Here is a 15791-nt window from a genome sequence, read left to right on the forward strand (position 1 = left end):
ACTCACTAAATGTCAGAATTCCTGCATTCTGTGTTCTCCAGAGAAGTTAAACAAGAGAAAGCACAGAACTGATTTTGCAGTGTACCTACACACTTTAATGGACATGAAAGAACCTCAGGTCCTTCATCTGTTTAATTTACACTTTGCCAGATAATTTTTTCCACATAGTTTTACAATCGCTGTAAGGAAGGAACTTACAGTCTTACCAGAACTCAAATCTTTAAAAGCTGCCCAGGAGATTGAAAGTACCAAGTTACAACGGTGACACAATACACGAAAACTATTTTCCTGCAAGCTCCACCAAGACATCTAAATTAATTTTGATAGCTCCTACCTCAGTCTTCTTGGGAGAAACTTTCTCCTTCTTTGGTGTTGTCTTCTCTTCTTTCCCCGAAGCCGCTTTCTCCCTTGATAGTGAATTTTGAGCACCTCTTTCCTTTTCAGCCATCACTTCTTTTTTACCATCAGATGATTGTGGGGATAAATGAGAACCTTTCAACTGTTCGGGTTTAGCTTGCGGCTTTACAGAGTAATTCTTGGCTGCACCAGTTGAGTCTGTTACTTTCACTTGAAAGGAGGCAGAGGGAGAAGAGCTCATATATCAAAATGCATCTCATTAATATTATAAATTAGTGCAATGCTTTTCAGGTTCTGTATCCTACCTCTTTCTGACTGCTTATATCCAGCTGCTGTTGTATTAGGGCTGCTGTTGATGCTCAGTACTGTTTGCTCTCCTTCTGTATCTTTCCGAGCCTAAATAAACACACAATGCCTAAGTCAGGGATGTGTGTCCCAAGCTACCACTGGGACACAGCAACACACTTCACTTAATTGTGACTAGAACTTAAAATACCATCCCAACACAGGCATCCAGCACACACTGCCTGATTAGCAGGACACCCATTACTGAGCAAGGAAAAGCCAGGAGGGAAGTATAACAAGTGAGCATGCTATTTCCATGAAAACACTTTCTACTGTTTTTAATGCATTTGTATGGAAGTTTCAAAACTAAAGTGTCTAAATAAGAGCAATTCCAAAAATGCAATTCCTAAAAGCTTAAGTTTAAAAAGAATTCAACCTTTTTCTTCTGCGGTGTTTCATCCAACATGGCCAGAGTTCTAGCAAATTCTTCATCTTCATGCAGCTGTCTCTCCAGCTGAAAGGAAAAAAAAATAATTTTAAGCTAATGCCAAACAAGTTCTAACTCTAGTATATTTTTAAAAAACTCTAAGTGAGCACATAGCTAGAAAAAGGCTGTCCTACCACAGGCAAATAAATTTCTGGAAATGGCACTGAAGAATTAGTTGTTTCCCCAGAAAGCAAGACTAGTTAAATCTAATGAGATTAGATGAGAAAAATTGATTTGTTGCACTAGAAACATTATTATGCCTACATAAGCTGTTTTCAAAGGAGTTTCTGGTTCATAGTTTTTATTGTTGCATACCCTTTTCTTTTAAAGAATCAAACTTTGAAGGCAGCACCTCACAACAAACACCCTGCAACAAGATGTAACCTTTTGGCTTCATCAAAAGCAGTCCCAAAAGACAAGCAGTAACAATGTCTGTTAAAAATTGTTATGATGTCTCCAGAATGAATGGAGATTCCATTTACTACTAGCAACATATATTAAAAAAAAAAATAATCTGTCCGTTTTAGAGAATTTAACTACTGCCCTTAGCTCTGCTCTTAGTGTGTGTGAGTTCTGTTTACTTTAGGGAAGCAAATATACTTTACCTTTCTATTATTTATACTCATAAAACTGACTTTATCTGATAGAAGAACCAGTAAGAACAAATAGTGCACAACATCTGTGAAAGTGATTTATTAGCTGAAAAAAACCCCACCAAAGTCAGTTTGGTTTAATTTTTATTTCACTTAACAACATGAACTTGACATCTCCAGTGATAACTGATCCTTTGGTTACTTTTCCTGTCTAATATGGTGCCTTGGGGAAAACCTTTTCTATTCATGGTGTTCACTACTGCCAATAAATATTGGCCATTGTTTCAACAAGAGAACAACAAAATTACTTGCATAATTGAAATCCAGCATGCTATGCTCCAAGATCCCAATAGATGACTTTATAAAACCAGTATGCCACAGGCATTGTCTGTATGTGAAATCTACCTTCCCTGTGTATATTGAGAAAGGGAAAGGGCAGTGATCACCAAATGCTAAGCAGACTGAGGCAGGGATACACCTGATATAAAGTACTTTGATGCACAGAAACTCTGACTTATAGATAAGATCAGTTCAAATGAAAGACATCATCTTATTTTTCCTGACAGGTTGTTTAACTTTCTAGTAGGGTAAAGCTGGATTCATTTACTCTCCTCCTTACCTTCAGAGGTGCAGATTTGTCTGTACAATCTACTTATTTCAAACAATACTCAATATTGCAAATATATGTAGGAAATCAAATTGCCACAAAAGCAAGTAAGTATGTGTAAGTGTACCTTCCCCTCATATTAGTACTGATTCAAATAGGAAAGCTTAAGACATGTAAGGGTCATTCATATTTTTCTCAACTATAAGAAAATTCAGAAGACAAGTAAAACAGATCATGGATGGCAATGACTTTTAATTTTTTCACTCCAGACAATGAAAAAAAAAAAAAATAGCACCATCAAAACACTACCAAACATGAGGAAGCAGAAAGTGAATTCTGTGTGAAAGGCAGGATTATCAGAAGCACATCAGCTGCACAGATAAAGTCTGGATAGAAGAAAAATAGATTAAATGATACATTCTATTTACACAGCTGAAATAATGCCTATAAAAATAACTGTGTGACCAAGCTTGCACATATTGATGAATTTCATTACACTTAGTTATAGCATGCCTGGAAAGTCCACCTTAATTTCTTAAGGAAAAACAATTTTAAATTAAACAAACTGCTCTTGATATAGAGCATTAAATTTGTAAAGTTTTTACCTCTGAGTCTTCTTCAAGCTGCAGTTGCCTAGCGATGGCCTCATCATCTAGTGTGCTGTCACTGCTCTGTGAAGGCTGTATTAAAGAAAAAAGACCAACTATTCAGTTACCCCATTACTGTGTCAATTATAATAATTGAATATGTATAGATTACTTCTGTCTGCTTCTAGAAAAGGACTGTGAATGAGACATGCAAAATTAATTTCTAGTTCTCAAACCTAAACACTATTAAATAAGGCTATTTTCAAAGGACTTTATTATTCAAAACAAGACCATGCTATAATATAAATGTCTCAGCTCTTCAAACAATACTGAACACCTCTGAAGCTATAACCAGTTGGCCCACTTGAAAAATACATCAATAACTACACTGGGAATTTTTAAGTTCTTCTATACTTTACTTGGTGATTTGCTATTCCATGAACATGTGTGACATGAAGCTTGGGAAAACAATCTTCTCCCTCTCCTGTCTGCCCTCCACCCTCAAATATAAGCTATCCCTTCCACTCACTAACCTCAGAAAACTTAATGGATTTCAAGAAAACTTAATGGATTCAAGAAAAGTCACCTGAGAAGGGGCAATAAGAAAATACTGCCTTCAACTTTGTGCTATCAAACACGGAAATGCTACACCAAACTTGTATTTGAGGACTTGACCTGCACACACGGATCATCAGAGCTCAACTTCCACGTGAGCAATCATTACTAAGTAACATGAGGTAGGAGCAGCAGTTAAGTAGTTCCTTGTAGTCAAGCTGCTCATTTGGAGCTGCCATCAGACACACGAGCCGCCTAAAGGAACATCATCAGTACTCACCTCTTTCCTTTTACTTGCCACCAGTTTCTTTTCTGAGCGTTGGACACTCCTTGTCCCAAAGAAATCAAGTGCAGAGGTGGGAGTCTGTTTCACTGGAGACAGGGGTTTGCTTTTAGCTTGTGGTTTTACCTCTTCTTTTTTCACAGTATTTGTTCCTGGACGACCAGTCGCTGACATCCCATTCTCCTTCGGCTTCAGGGAAATTCTTTTATTGGCAAAATCATCATCCTCATCTAAACACAAAGAGAATTCCATCACTTCTGGTACACAGAACTCAAGTTCTAGTAACAGAACTGCCAAGAGAACTATTTTAGCACATTACATCAACTCAGATCTTAAAAAAATGCTACAGGCATGAAGTTTTTTGAAAAAAAGGCCGAGTTTCACAACACATAGTATTTAACAACTTTAATAGCATAACTTGAGTCTGAACAGATTCAGTACTGAAATAACAACACATTTGTTACTTGTGTAATGTATTAACATTACGCCTCAATTAGAGAAGTTCAAGGAATGCCTTCCCTTCTTAAATGTGGAAAACAATAAACAGAAGATCCAGATCAATAACTCTCTCCTTAACTAATGAATGTCAAATTGAACAGCACACCTCTTCCTTCACATTTTATGTGAAATGCAAAGGCACATTTATTACTTTATATTATTCATCAACAAAACAGCTAATATAGTCTTTGTAGACATGTATTCTTAAGAATCTCTCCATCTTACATTCATTACAAACCAAGAAAAAATAACAGAACATTTTCTTTACCAAAAAAAAAAAAAAAAAAAAAAAAATTCTTGGGTAAGTTTCCTTGGGTTATTTTTAAAGTATTGTTTATAGTTTATGAATGTTTTAGCAAAAACACTTCAATGCCATTTTTTCACTTTTTCCCTTTTAGAAATTCTGTAAGATCTCTACATCTTTGCACTTAAACACATTCTCCTTCCAGTACAGTCACTCAAAAAAATGCAACAATTTCACAGAATGCAGAAATCAGACAAGGTCTGCAAGACAAAATGGATTCTTCAGTTTGAAAGGAGGAGGAAAAGTGGCATACACAGTCTTACTAAGAATTATCCCACAGAATGCAGAAAAAAATTTTAATATCTCCTTTTCAGACTCTTATCTAATAATCAGCACGTGGTCTGCCCAGCAATGAAAGTGTTTGATGGCCATTTATAACTTCTGAACCCAAACTCTACATACAGTCAATCAATCAATAAAAAATGAATATTAAGAACTTCAAAGAGTTTTATGTCATGTTGTGAAGTCTTATGGACAGTTATACAAATGAAACCCTCTGACTGAGGCATATAAAACCTCACTTATCATTGTCATGTGACTAGATTAATACAGCAGCAGAAGACAAACATCAGTGGACAAACTTCTGACTACTGATAAAAACACCATCTTTGTGAATTCTTCTACAAATTCAAAGTGAGCAAATAAAATGAGAGAAAAACCCCCAAATTAACATTAGACACACTAAAAAAAACAAAGGAAAGACTTGAGAGGAACAGAAACAGAGGCAGTTTTATTTGCATGCCTTTAACTGAAATCTAGTTTTACTTTTCTCAAAATACAGATGTTTTAGACACTCACCTCAACATACCATAAACACAGATTGTTGCAAATATCTGTTTTTTAACAGAACTCAAATTGACAGCATTATCACAAAAACATGTTCATTTTCCAGCAACCCCTAATTTAAGTCCCCATATTTCTTTTCACACAAAAATTTGTTTTCTTACCACCTCCCTAAGTTTAGAAGATGTTATATGTCTGTCATCTCTTATTTTTGTTGTACTCCAGACAAAGATGGAGGGAAACAATTGTTTTTGTTTCACCTGTTCTCAACAGATGGCAGTGTTTTAGAGTGTTTTAGGCATCAGCCAGAACTTGCTGCTACTGAACATTTGCTAGGCAGGATATAATGAGAAGCAAGCAGGATTCTGCCTATTGCTGGGAGAGAGAGGGGAAAAAACTAACACAAAGATGCATCTGGTAAGGGGGTAGATTAGTTCAGCAGTTAAAATGAGAATGCCTAAAGATAAAAGTTTATCCAGGAGAAAGTGATATTTCAGCCAACTCAATTCACAATGTAATAAATGGAAGGAAAATTCAATCCCAGGCCCTCAGCTGACAGCAGCAGGTTTTACACAAAGGTAAAAACCTTACTATTCTCAACACAATTTATTTTCTCAATGCAGCAGTAAATGTCCTGCTGCCATTTAGCTCAATTTAACAAACTATGACTTATCAGGGAATTTGGTCACTAGATGCTGTAGACTCCTAATTTACAACAGTTTCAACTCTGAATAGGAGATTGCTTATCTCAAACAACTTCAAGAATATTTTTGGTTCTTTCAAATTTTTCAGTTTAACCAAAAAAAACCAAAAAAACCCACATTTGCAGGAGTAAAATATACCACTACTGTAAATCAGCCATTAATGTACATGTAATTATATTTATTTGTCTTAAGATTACACTAATCCTATTCTGCCCCCCTGGTCCCAGCTTTTCTTAAACTAAGGACTGCCCAATGCTAAAAAAGAATTTTTACTTATCATTATTGTTATCAGAAGATCTGTATGCAATATTGATATTTTTCATTATTCACTTATAGCCATAAACAGCCACAAAAGCCAACAGGATATTGCTTTCTCTTAAGTAGAAAGAAGTAAATACAATTAGATTTTAATTAAAAAAGATATAGACTCAAGTAATTTATGAAGCCAGTACTACATATTATCAATAATGAAAACTTGGCTTTAATTATGTTGTTCTAAGAAATGACAGGATTAGAAGCATTTATGGACGGCAAGCAGTGGCTGAAGATAGACAAGAGACTCACTTATGAAGGGTCATTAACAAATGTAAATAAAGAAAAGGGAGAATGAGAACATGTAAGTTGTCATTAGGAAACAAAACCATCCTGATTCTATTAAGCGGGTTTCAAAAGAGGCTTCAGGAGACTGTATCTCAGGCTACAGTATCGTCCCAGGTTCAGGAAATTCATAAACACATCACAAATTCACCTGATCTCCAGGCACTCCCCTTATTTCAAGTACCAATAAACAACAACTTTTTCAGCAAAACCTTAACGCTTTTCCTTGAAACAAACTGCTCCCACACACCTACTGCCACAGAAGCGAACAGCAAAGTTAATCAGCTGCACACTTCCAGTCCCCTTACAAGCATGAAGGTAATTTTATTTACAACTCTGAAAATGCCAAAGGAGTCATAATATTGCTGCTGCACTAATCAGGCCAATGTTTCTAAATACCTGACCTGTAGAAGGATAAAGATGTGTTCTTATTCATACAAGCAAACCAATAATTTGTAGAAAATACAAGTGAAAGTTTGGGTTTTAATTTGTAAAAATTGTAGATTAATTGCATTCTTATAGCAATTGCTGGGCAAACCTTGAGATAGCCTTACATGGGGTCATGGACTTCACCGAGAAATAGGAATCAATTTCATCATCAACTACATGACTTTTCTGTTGTAAAACCTTCCTACATCTGAACATGACTATTCCAAAAACAGTATTTCCTGTTTACATTGATCCGTCTTGGTGTGCTACACAACAGAAAAATATCCTGAACTTACACGTCTTTATTTTTTCCAGGATCTGCTTAGAACTACAGATACAGGTAAAGGCTGTACATTCTAGTTGAGGCTTCTGGAAATCGAGTACATGTGACAAAGGGAAAGCTGATCACGTGATCAATAGAACACACAGGCAGTGACAATCAGGAGATTGCTTTTAATTATTTTGTATGCAAACACTACACATGAAGCAGGGATCTATTATGCCAGGCAATGTAGGAGGACAAACTTAGCTAGCAACAAACACCTGTCATCCTGGGGGTTTTAAGAGCTATTCCATGACGTTAAAGCACAGTTGGCTGGCTTTCATTTTATACACCATTCCAGCAGTAGCACAATTACGTTAATAAACCAATGCCAGCAGGTCATTTGTAACTGTTTGTTATTCCCCTTCTTCCCTGCTATCCTCATTCTTTCTCAAAAGAGTTTCACCTGTTGATTACGGAACAACATCTGTGGCTGTTCTCTAACTGAACCTGATCAAAAATTTTCTAGGCTGTTTTAAACATAAATTCAGATCCTTTTAAAAGGCTTGGGTACAGGAATCAGCCAATCTAAAAAGGAAGCAATCTATTGCAGGCAGGGACAATGACAACAAGCAGCATAGGACAGATCCTTGGAGGGCCTTCAGAACAATGTATTTTATTAATTTATTATTTCTGTACTGTCCAGTTGCTTGTCTCTAGAGAATATATTTCCCTGGCTTCTATTATATTTAGGATACAAAATATTTGAGGCAGAGAAAGCCTCTTACTATGATGTCACAAAACCAACTCCAAATACAGGCAGGGCACCTACAGATTTTAAATAACTTATACTTACTATGGCATTAATTGAATGGCATTTGTAGACTCTTACCTAAGGATTTCTGTATGGAGCTAAAGAACTATATCCTAAAATCATTAAATCTACATTACTTGCAAAAAATTATAGTACTCTGGACATTTCTCAGTTTCAATGACACCTGCACAGGTACTTAAAACAGTTCCTGTCCTACAGACCATGCGATCTCCAGCAACAGGCATTGCTGTCTAAGCTAAACTGAGAGCGCAGAAAATAAGGTTTGTCTACAGCCCTAGTATTGACTTTATTTACTTTACCTATGCATGGGTCAGCACTCAACACTCCCAAAACTTGGCAGGATTGAGTTCTGTACTCATTTTTTGCCTAAAGTAACTCTTCAAGAAGACTATCTTTATGATAACCACTTCTCAAAAAAGCCAGCAAGTCTATTCCAACTCAACTCCTGTAATTCGTTCTAAAGAACAGATGCTATGTGTGATGAGCAAAGTGTATTTTTTCTTTTTCCTCATTTAAATAAGCTCTTCAAATTCCAACCTACATTTAAAAATTTAGATATGTCATTATGTCATTGTAGATTTTTCATGCCATTTCTCAAAAAACTAACTGATTTTAGATGTAATACAAGCATGCACTTTAAACCACAATTATTAACACTTGGCCTATATTGATAGGTCAAGGTTCTGTGCTGTTATAAAAATATAAAGCTTACCTGAATCATTTCACCTTTATACCCCGAAACAAATTTACCTTTGTATTTTTCAGTTATAAAACTGAAACCTTAGAAAGTTGCCTCTGTTTTATTTTTCACTTTGAGATAAAAAGGTTTAGAGATACAATACTGAAATGCAATTAACCACCATGAGTTAGACACTTGAGTGTCAAACGACATAGCCTTTGATAATCCTTGGTTCAATACATACCAAACTGAACTGTTAGTCAAGTCTGTATGCTTAGTTTTGGGACCATTAAAATACGTAAGGGTGAATATATTTATAACAAAATAAATTATCTTAACCTGCAAACCCATCAATTATATCAACTCCTTCCAAATGAAACGCTTGCACTTGGCACAGAAACAGCTGTGTGTATTACCTCAGCAAGCAATTAGAAAGGATAAGTCCATTAACTTATTCCAGCTTATTATTACTGAAACTTTCATTCACTTAAGCAGGTTACTTAAGGTTACTTTTCTACAACAGTAGTTCACAGTAGCAGATCTGAATCCCACCATACAACAAAATTTCATGTTCTGGTCTAATTGCCTGAAGTTACCTGTGTGACAGGAATATTCAGTAATGTCACATGAATAATTACAAAACTGGAAAAAAAAAAGTAACTTCAAGCAATCCAGGCAAGTATAAATGTGCTAATTTTTTCCAGCTGCAGCTCAGGCAGCTCAACTTACTTAGCCTCTCAGGACACAGTGCTCTGTTTTCAAACAAAATCAATCTGTGTAGAAAAAAAAAATCCAGACATAAATCCTCTTTTTACATTTTGAACTACTCCAGCAGATTAACCACATTAAGACTGGTTACTGCGGCAGCTCAGTGAAGAAGTCTGAAAAGGAGGAAAAAGGTCTCCAGCATGGAGAATAGGAACAGGCAGAGGAAAGCAGCAACATCTTGAGCTAACACAGCTACAGCCTAAAGAGCTGCTACAGAGACTACACTAAAATTAATTTTATTTCATGTCCTGCCATGTTTGAAATACAGGCTGACAAGTAATTCTAATGTCTTCTGATAAATTAATCCTTTTTTTAGTCATAACTACATTTATATCTCAATATTGCTGTTATCCTAGTTTCTGTACACATCACTTCTATAAGAATAAGATTATACTTTACTTCATCCACATGTCTGGTTTACACTTACTCCCCTACTCAGGGAGTTTACTACCGTACATTCAGTATGTTCATACAACACTCCTCTCAACTCTTAAGAGACTGAGAACAAGAGCATATTTACCATTACATGATCCCCTTATGTTGTACTGCTGGTATTCCCAAACTTCACCAAGTCAATTTTAAACAGGCTCACTCCTCAATAACTTTTACATTCTCCTCTACAACACTCATCCCTGCTTCTTCTGAGGATTTCTGCCAGAACCCACTCTCATTCCTCAAAAGCATTTCAAAACTCCCCTAAGGCTCAACTACACCTTCTCAACTGACCTTTCATGAAACACTTGAGAGGAAAGTCTGTACACAGACTACTATTTATCTCCTCCTCACATTTTCACTTAAGTATAGCATTTTCCATAAGTAAGTAGAACACGAGTATTACCCAGGAAGTGCCAGTGACAGTATTTTATTTCACCATGAAATATTTCAGTGAAAGACACATTTATTCACTGACAGCCTGCTGCTCATTTGAACCTGTGCTTTGATGTGGGGACTGTTTTTTGCCCACCAGTATTAGCACTTAATTTTTTGTCTGAGGTTGTTTGGGTTTGTTTTGTTGTTCGTTTGTTTGCTCATCCCCAATATTCTCTACATTAGAAGAGTCTGTATTCAACAAGGATCTTCACAAGCTATTCTTTTTGTCCTGTCTCCTAAGCTAAGGAACAATCTTCCAGTAACCTACAGACCTCCTCAGTTCCTACCATGTCAATTTTTCAACCTTGATAAATAATTCAGGCTATCACTACAATAAAGCTTTTCTATTTTTAAAAATATTCAAGTAATCAAGGCAATTGCTACGTATACATGATTACCACTACACAATATATATGAAAGATTAAGTATTCACTTCAAGAGAGGTCAAAATTCTTGCTAAATAACCACCTGTGATGAAACCAGATGAGGTTCAACGAACCATGCTAACAGGTCATCTACAAAGTTCAAGGTTCTATACTTCATTAAACAGAGCAAGTATTATTTTAACAAGTACAGTGAACATCTGGATTTTTCCCAATACCCTAAGACTATACTACCAACAAAAAAAGGCTCTTTTTTTCCCTTGTTACTGTGCAGAGTAACTTAGTTTTATCTTTGGCTATTATTTAACTAAATATTTATTTAGATTAAATGTATCAATAAAAAACAAAGAGCAACTATTCTTGCTTTGTTCTTTTGTATTTTAAAAAATTAATTTGTTCACAAGACAATAAGAAACAAAGCAACACAATAATCCAGATCAATCTACTCTTATACAAATCAAAAGGTTAATTTCCTCAAACACTTTTGGAGAAAGATGTATCCCACATAGATATATCTCATATATAAGATATGTATTTACTTACATATATAGGTATATAAGTATTGAATATATTATTCAATACTTAATATTGAAGTATAATTTCAAATTCTTTTTCAGCTGAAAAGAAATTCAAGCAACAAGAGAAAGAAAGTTTCAAATTAAATAGAAAAACAGGTTGAGGTAATCAGCTACTAAACTTCTACTGCCTTCTTGATGCTACAAGGCTCTTTCAAACACTGCTATGGACAGAGCCCTTGAGAATGAGATTCTGACTTTTGAGTGAGTCCAAGCAGCATATTCTTGGTTGAAGTTTTCAGTTCCATAACAGTAAAAAAAAGGACAAATTTCTACAAATTGTTAAGACCTTTTTTATCTGTATGTCTATATTCCTATTCTTGCAAAGCTTATTTATCTGAAGCCAATTGCTGTATTGATCCACTTAAATGCACTCAGCTTGACAGTTCCATCAGGCAGAAGAAACAATTTATAGAAACAAAATGTAAACAAAATTCAAACATTATGTCTCAAGGTTATAAAGGCATTGTTTTAAAATACATTGTTAAATCAAACCTATGTGTACTTAAGACTCTCTTGATAAGAGTAACCTTGAGCCCATGGTTTTCAGGGATTTCACTAATAACCTTGAGTAGTGTTCCCATGGTATCCCTATGCAGAAAAACTTGATTACACCACCTGGGATTGTGTAATAAACCTAAATATATGCTGCTTATTACCCAGAAATTTGATCATTTACCTACTCTAGGATAAGTGCTTTTAAAGATCCTTTTAATTAGGAAAGAATTGAGGGAAAAACTGTCAAAGGAAACAAAACTTTGATTAAAGGATAAATAAGACAAATTAAATGTTCGTGTTATTTTGGAAAATTGAACTCATTTGAATACCTGATGTGGTACAGCAATATGCTAGGTCAACTACCCAGAACAAGCAAAATAAGCACAATGTATTTTAGAGACAGAAAAGACCCCAAGAAGGAATAAAGGTATAGAAAAAAACAGCTGAACAATACTGCAGCAAACAAATCCTTTTTGTTTTAAAAATGTATGGTAGTATTATAGGGAGGCAATGTTTATGTTCAGCAATAAACTTACCAAAAAAAAACGCACTACCATACCTAGGGACATTGTCCACTCTTCCAAAGCAAAGTATAACAAAACTCAAAGAGGGATTACAAAGAAGCCCTACTGAAATTCTATTACTTAAAAACCATGTTTTATCAAAACAGATTTGGATTCAAGTTTGTTAATTCAATCCCAGTTTCTTCAGGAAATGCTGTGGCTAATAAAGAAGACAGAAGTTACAGCTTCAGCCCAAATCAGATGGGGTGCAGAAGTACAGGCAACCACAGCAGCAACTGACAAAATAAATGTTTGTGTTGAGAAGTCCAAAACAAAACCCAGGAACTTTTTAGTCACCAACATATCACACAGAGATGGGACATGGAAGGTTATGTATCAGGTAAAATAAAAATCCCTGTTTTCAAACCTGAAATGACTGTTGGCTGCAAAGTATGCTAGTGAGCAGCTAAACTATATGAAAAGTACTTCCTTAACTTCCTCCCCTAAATCTACAGAATTCTCTTAAGCAAGGAAGCATTACCTCACTAAACTACATGCCTATTTAAATCAACCTAAGCCACTACTCAACATCACCTCAGTTTTCACCCTGCTCCTTACTTTACAGTACTTGAGGCTAAACTTCTGAAGCGTTTGTGGTTAGCTTGTTTAAGGAGAACATAATTTGTCTTCCTCGGTATTAGGTTTTATGGTCACATTTGAGTCTATCAGTCAAACAATCCATCCCACTGTAACATAACCCACCCCACCACAAGTGAACATATAATAATATATTTCTTCCATTACCTGTCTCTGAAATATAAACAACAGGATCCTGCTTTAGAACTTTACCAAGTTTTGAAGTAGCTGCTTTTTTCTCAGGTGACTTCTTGGATTTTTTCACTGACTGCACCTCCTCTTCTGAATCTGTGTTTTGACCACAACATAAATGTATATTTCCTCCACATACACATAGGCTTTAAGTAATAGATCACAGAACAGTTACCATATGTTCACATATATTCAGCTGAGTGAGAAAAAGACTCCATATTCCTACCATATGGTAGGAAGGTCAGAGCTTAGCTTCCCTTTTCACCCACCATATAAATGACTAAATAAAAATTTGGTCAGAACTCAGTCTTGACAGTGTTTTTTGTTTACATACAATAAATATTTTGTTATTTATTTCAGCAACTGCTATATCTGTACAGCAACCTTTCCAAAAATGAATGTAACCTTCAAAAATACCACAGCAATGTACTTCAAAAAAACCAAACACCCCCAACAAAAAAAACTCAAAAAATTTTAAAAAAACTCCAACACCAAACCCACAAAAAATATAGTATTATGCTGGGCTGTTCAAATAGGTGGAAACCTATTCCAAAAGCAAAATAAATTCACAGAAGTGGTGCTCTGATTTTTCAGAATAACACTGGTGAATTGCCACTCACATCACCAGCCATTCTCCATGTCCCAAAAGCTGTTGAGATGACAGATTTACACTACTGTGGATTATGGATCCCACCATCCACATGAATAGACAGGAGAAACTGAAGAAGCAGAGACAACTAACAAGTGTTAAAGAGGACTAACCTTAGTCTACTGCTTTTTGTGATAAATACAAATATATTGTAACTATATCTAAAAAAAAAGAGTGGCTATAGTCAACTGACTTGAGTACTGGCACCCTGGCACAAAACAAAACAAACAAAACCACCATCAACACCACCACCACCAAAAAACCACACGGTTTTCCATCTTGGAGAGCTTAGAGCACTATTTCTCTTTTTCTCTCCTACTTCTAAAGGGTTAGAACTTGCCAAATATCCAAACAATATCAGTACTTTAAAGGTAGCAGCAATATATTAATTTTGTATTCCTACTATTCCTCACTGCTGAACAGGAACTGTTCATAAACTCAACCCACAAAAACTTTCAGATATACAATTTACCTAATGAACATTGCATGCTGATGCAAAAAATACAAAGGAATATTCAGAAACAACTATTAGCATTACCTGAATCATAGATTATTCTTCTCTTCTTTTTCATCCGCTTTTGTTTGTAATCATCTTCACTGGGTGAATTATTCACCTAAGTATAACAGTCCATTAGTTCAACCATTAAACAGATCCTCTCAGCTTTTAGTCAGTCATGCATTCAAATTTATGAGTTTCAAACAAATTCTAACAGAAATTACTAATTGTCCAATATTACATTTGCCAATGGTCTTGTGCTAATTTCTGCGTGGAAGGGGAAAAATAAGGAAGAATTTTCACATTGAAATTACATAGTCAGAATACTTATTTAAGTAGCATTTTACTTCTAAACTGTTATGTTTTACATTAAACATTCCATTTTATTAGAAATTCTTCCACTCTTTAAATGATTTTAAAACTAGCTTTAACCATTGCTTTCCTTTTTATACAGCTCAGACGATTAACACACAAAGTAGTCTGAAACCAAAACCCAATCTAGTTTTAGTTTTAATCTGTCATTTTAAAGAATTTGGTCTTTGCAGCAGGTTTAGAGAAGTGATCCCAATAAACACAATGTTCATGTTTCCTGCACAGGTGTTAAAAATACTGGTCAGCAGGCACTACACCACAGACTTTTTTACCTCATTTGTAAGCATGACACCTTTATGATATGTCTGCATCTACTGGGCACAAACCTTGGGTTTATTAGACTAAAAAACTGCATTAGCAAACCTACTTAGAGAACTATGGCAAATAGTCAAAATAACTTCAAATATATGAGACTGTTCCTACACTAGCACCTAACTGTAACGACTTCTACCTAACTTTGTCCAACAAACCAAATTTCTTAAATCAGCAACTTTCTTCACCACCTACAAAGTTTTATTGCTAGAAGTTAATTTTAAGTGGCAGTTCCTCCCATGCCTATAAAAACAACTGACATATAGTCTGTTATTTTAGCATATGAAAAGAACCATGACTTTAAGAAATGCTAGATACACAAACAAACCAGCATCAGAGAAACCAAGCACTTCATAAATATGAAGAGCAAAACTAACCTTAGTCTCCTTTTCCCTTTTCTTCCCATTTGAGGGTCCTTCACCATTTTTAATTTTTTCACTCTTTTTCACAGTCTCACGTTCTTGTCGCTTTGCAGGAGGTACAACACCAAAGAATTTCCGGATATCCTAGTAAAAGGGAAAAGAGATTTATAAATTTTTAAATACAGAGAGCTCTTCACACTACAAAATAGCAAGGCACTAAAGTTACCTTCTCACCAGTTCCATTACATTTATTGATTTTGAAATTCTGTTAACAGTTCAGAAAACAGATAGTTAAAAGCAGCTACTCAGACCACACCACACCACCCGAAT

The 15791-nt window shown here is 35.3% G+C and overlaps 1 protein-coding gene across 2 annotated transcripts in view; it reads right to left on the reverse strand.

Annotated features, from left to right (window-relative positions):
- RFC1 (replication factor C subunit 1) overlaps window positions 1-15791 on the reverse strand; it is a 32961-nt gene that overhangs the window by 12797 nt on the left and 4373 nt on the right. For both annotated transcript variants that reach the window (XM_086888523.1, XM_086888524.1), the window contains exons 2-9: window positions 15477-15605; window positions 14458-14533; window positions 13247-13366; window positions 3752-3984; window positions 2935-3009; window positions 1079-1156; window positions 663-753; window positions 335-567 (exon numbers count right to left, since the gene is read on the reverse strand). In XM_086888523.1, the coding sequence (XP_086744649.1) occupies window positions 335-567; window positions 663-753; window positions 1079-1156; window positions 2935-3009; window positions 3752-3984; window positions 13247-13366; window positions 14458-14533; window positions 15477-15605 (1035 nt within the window). The remainder of the gene's footprint in view (window positions 1-334; window positions 568-662; window positions 754-1078; window positions 1157-2934; window positions 3010-3751; window positions 3985-13246; window positions 13367-14457; window positions 14534-15476; window positions 15606-15791) is intronic.

Source organism: Cyanistes caeruleus, chromosome 5, assembly GCF_971803275.1.
Source record: "Cyanistes caeruleus chromosome 5, bCyaCae1.hap1.1, whole genome shotgun sequence".
Lineage (NCBI taxonomy): Eukaryota > Metazoa > Chordata > Aves > Passeriformes > Paridae > Cyanistes > Cyanistes caeruleus.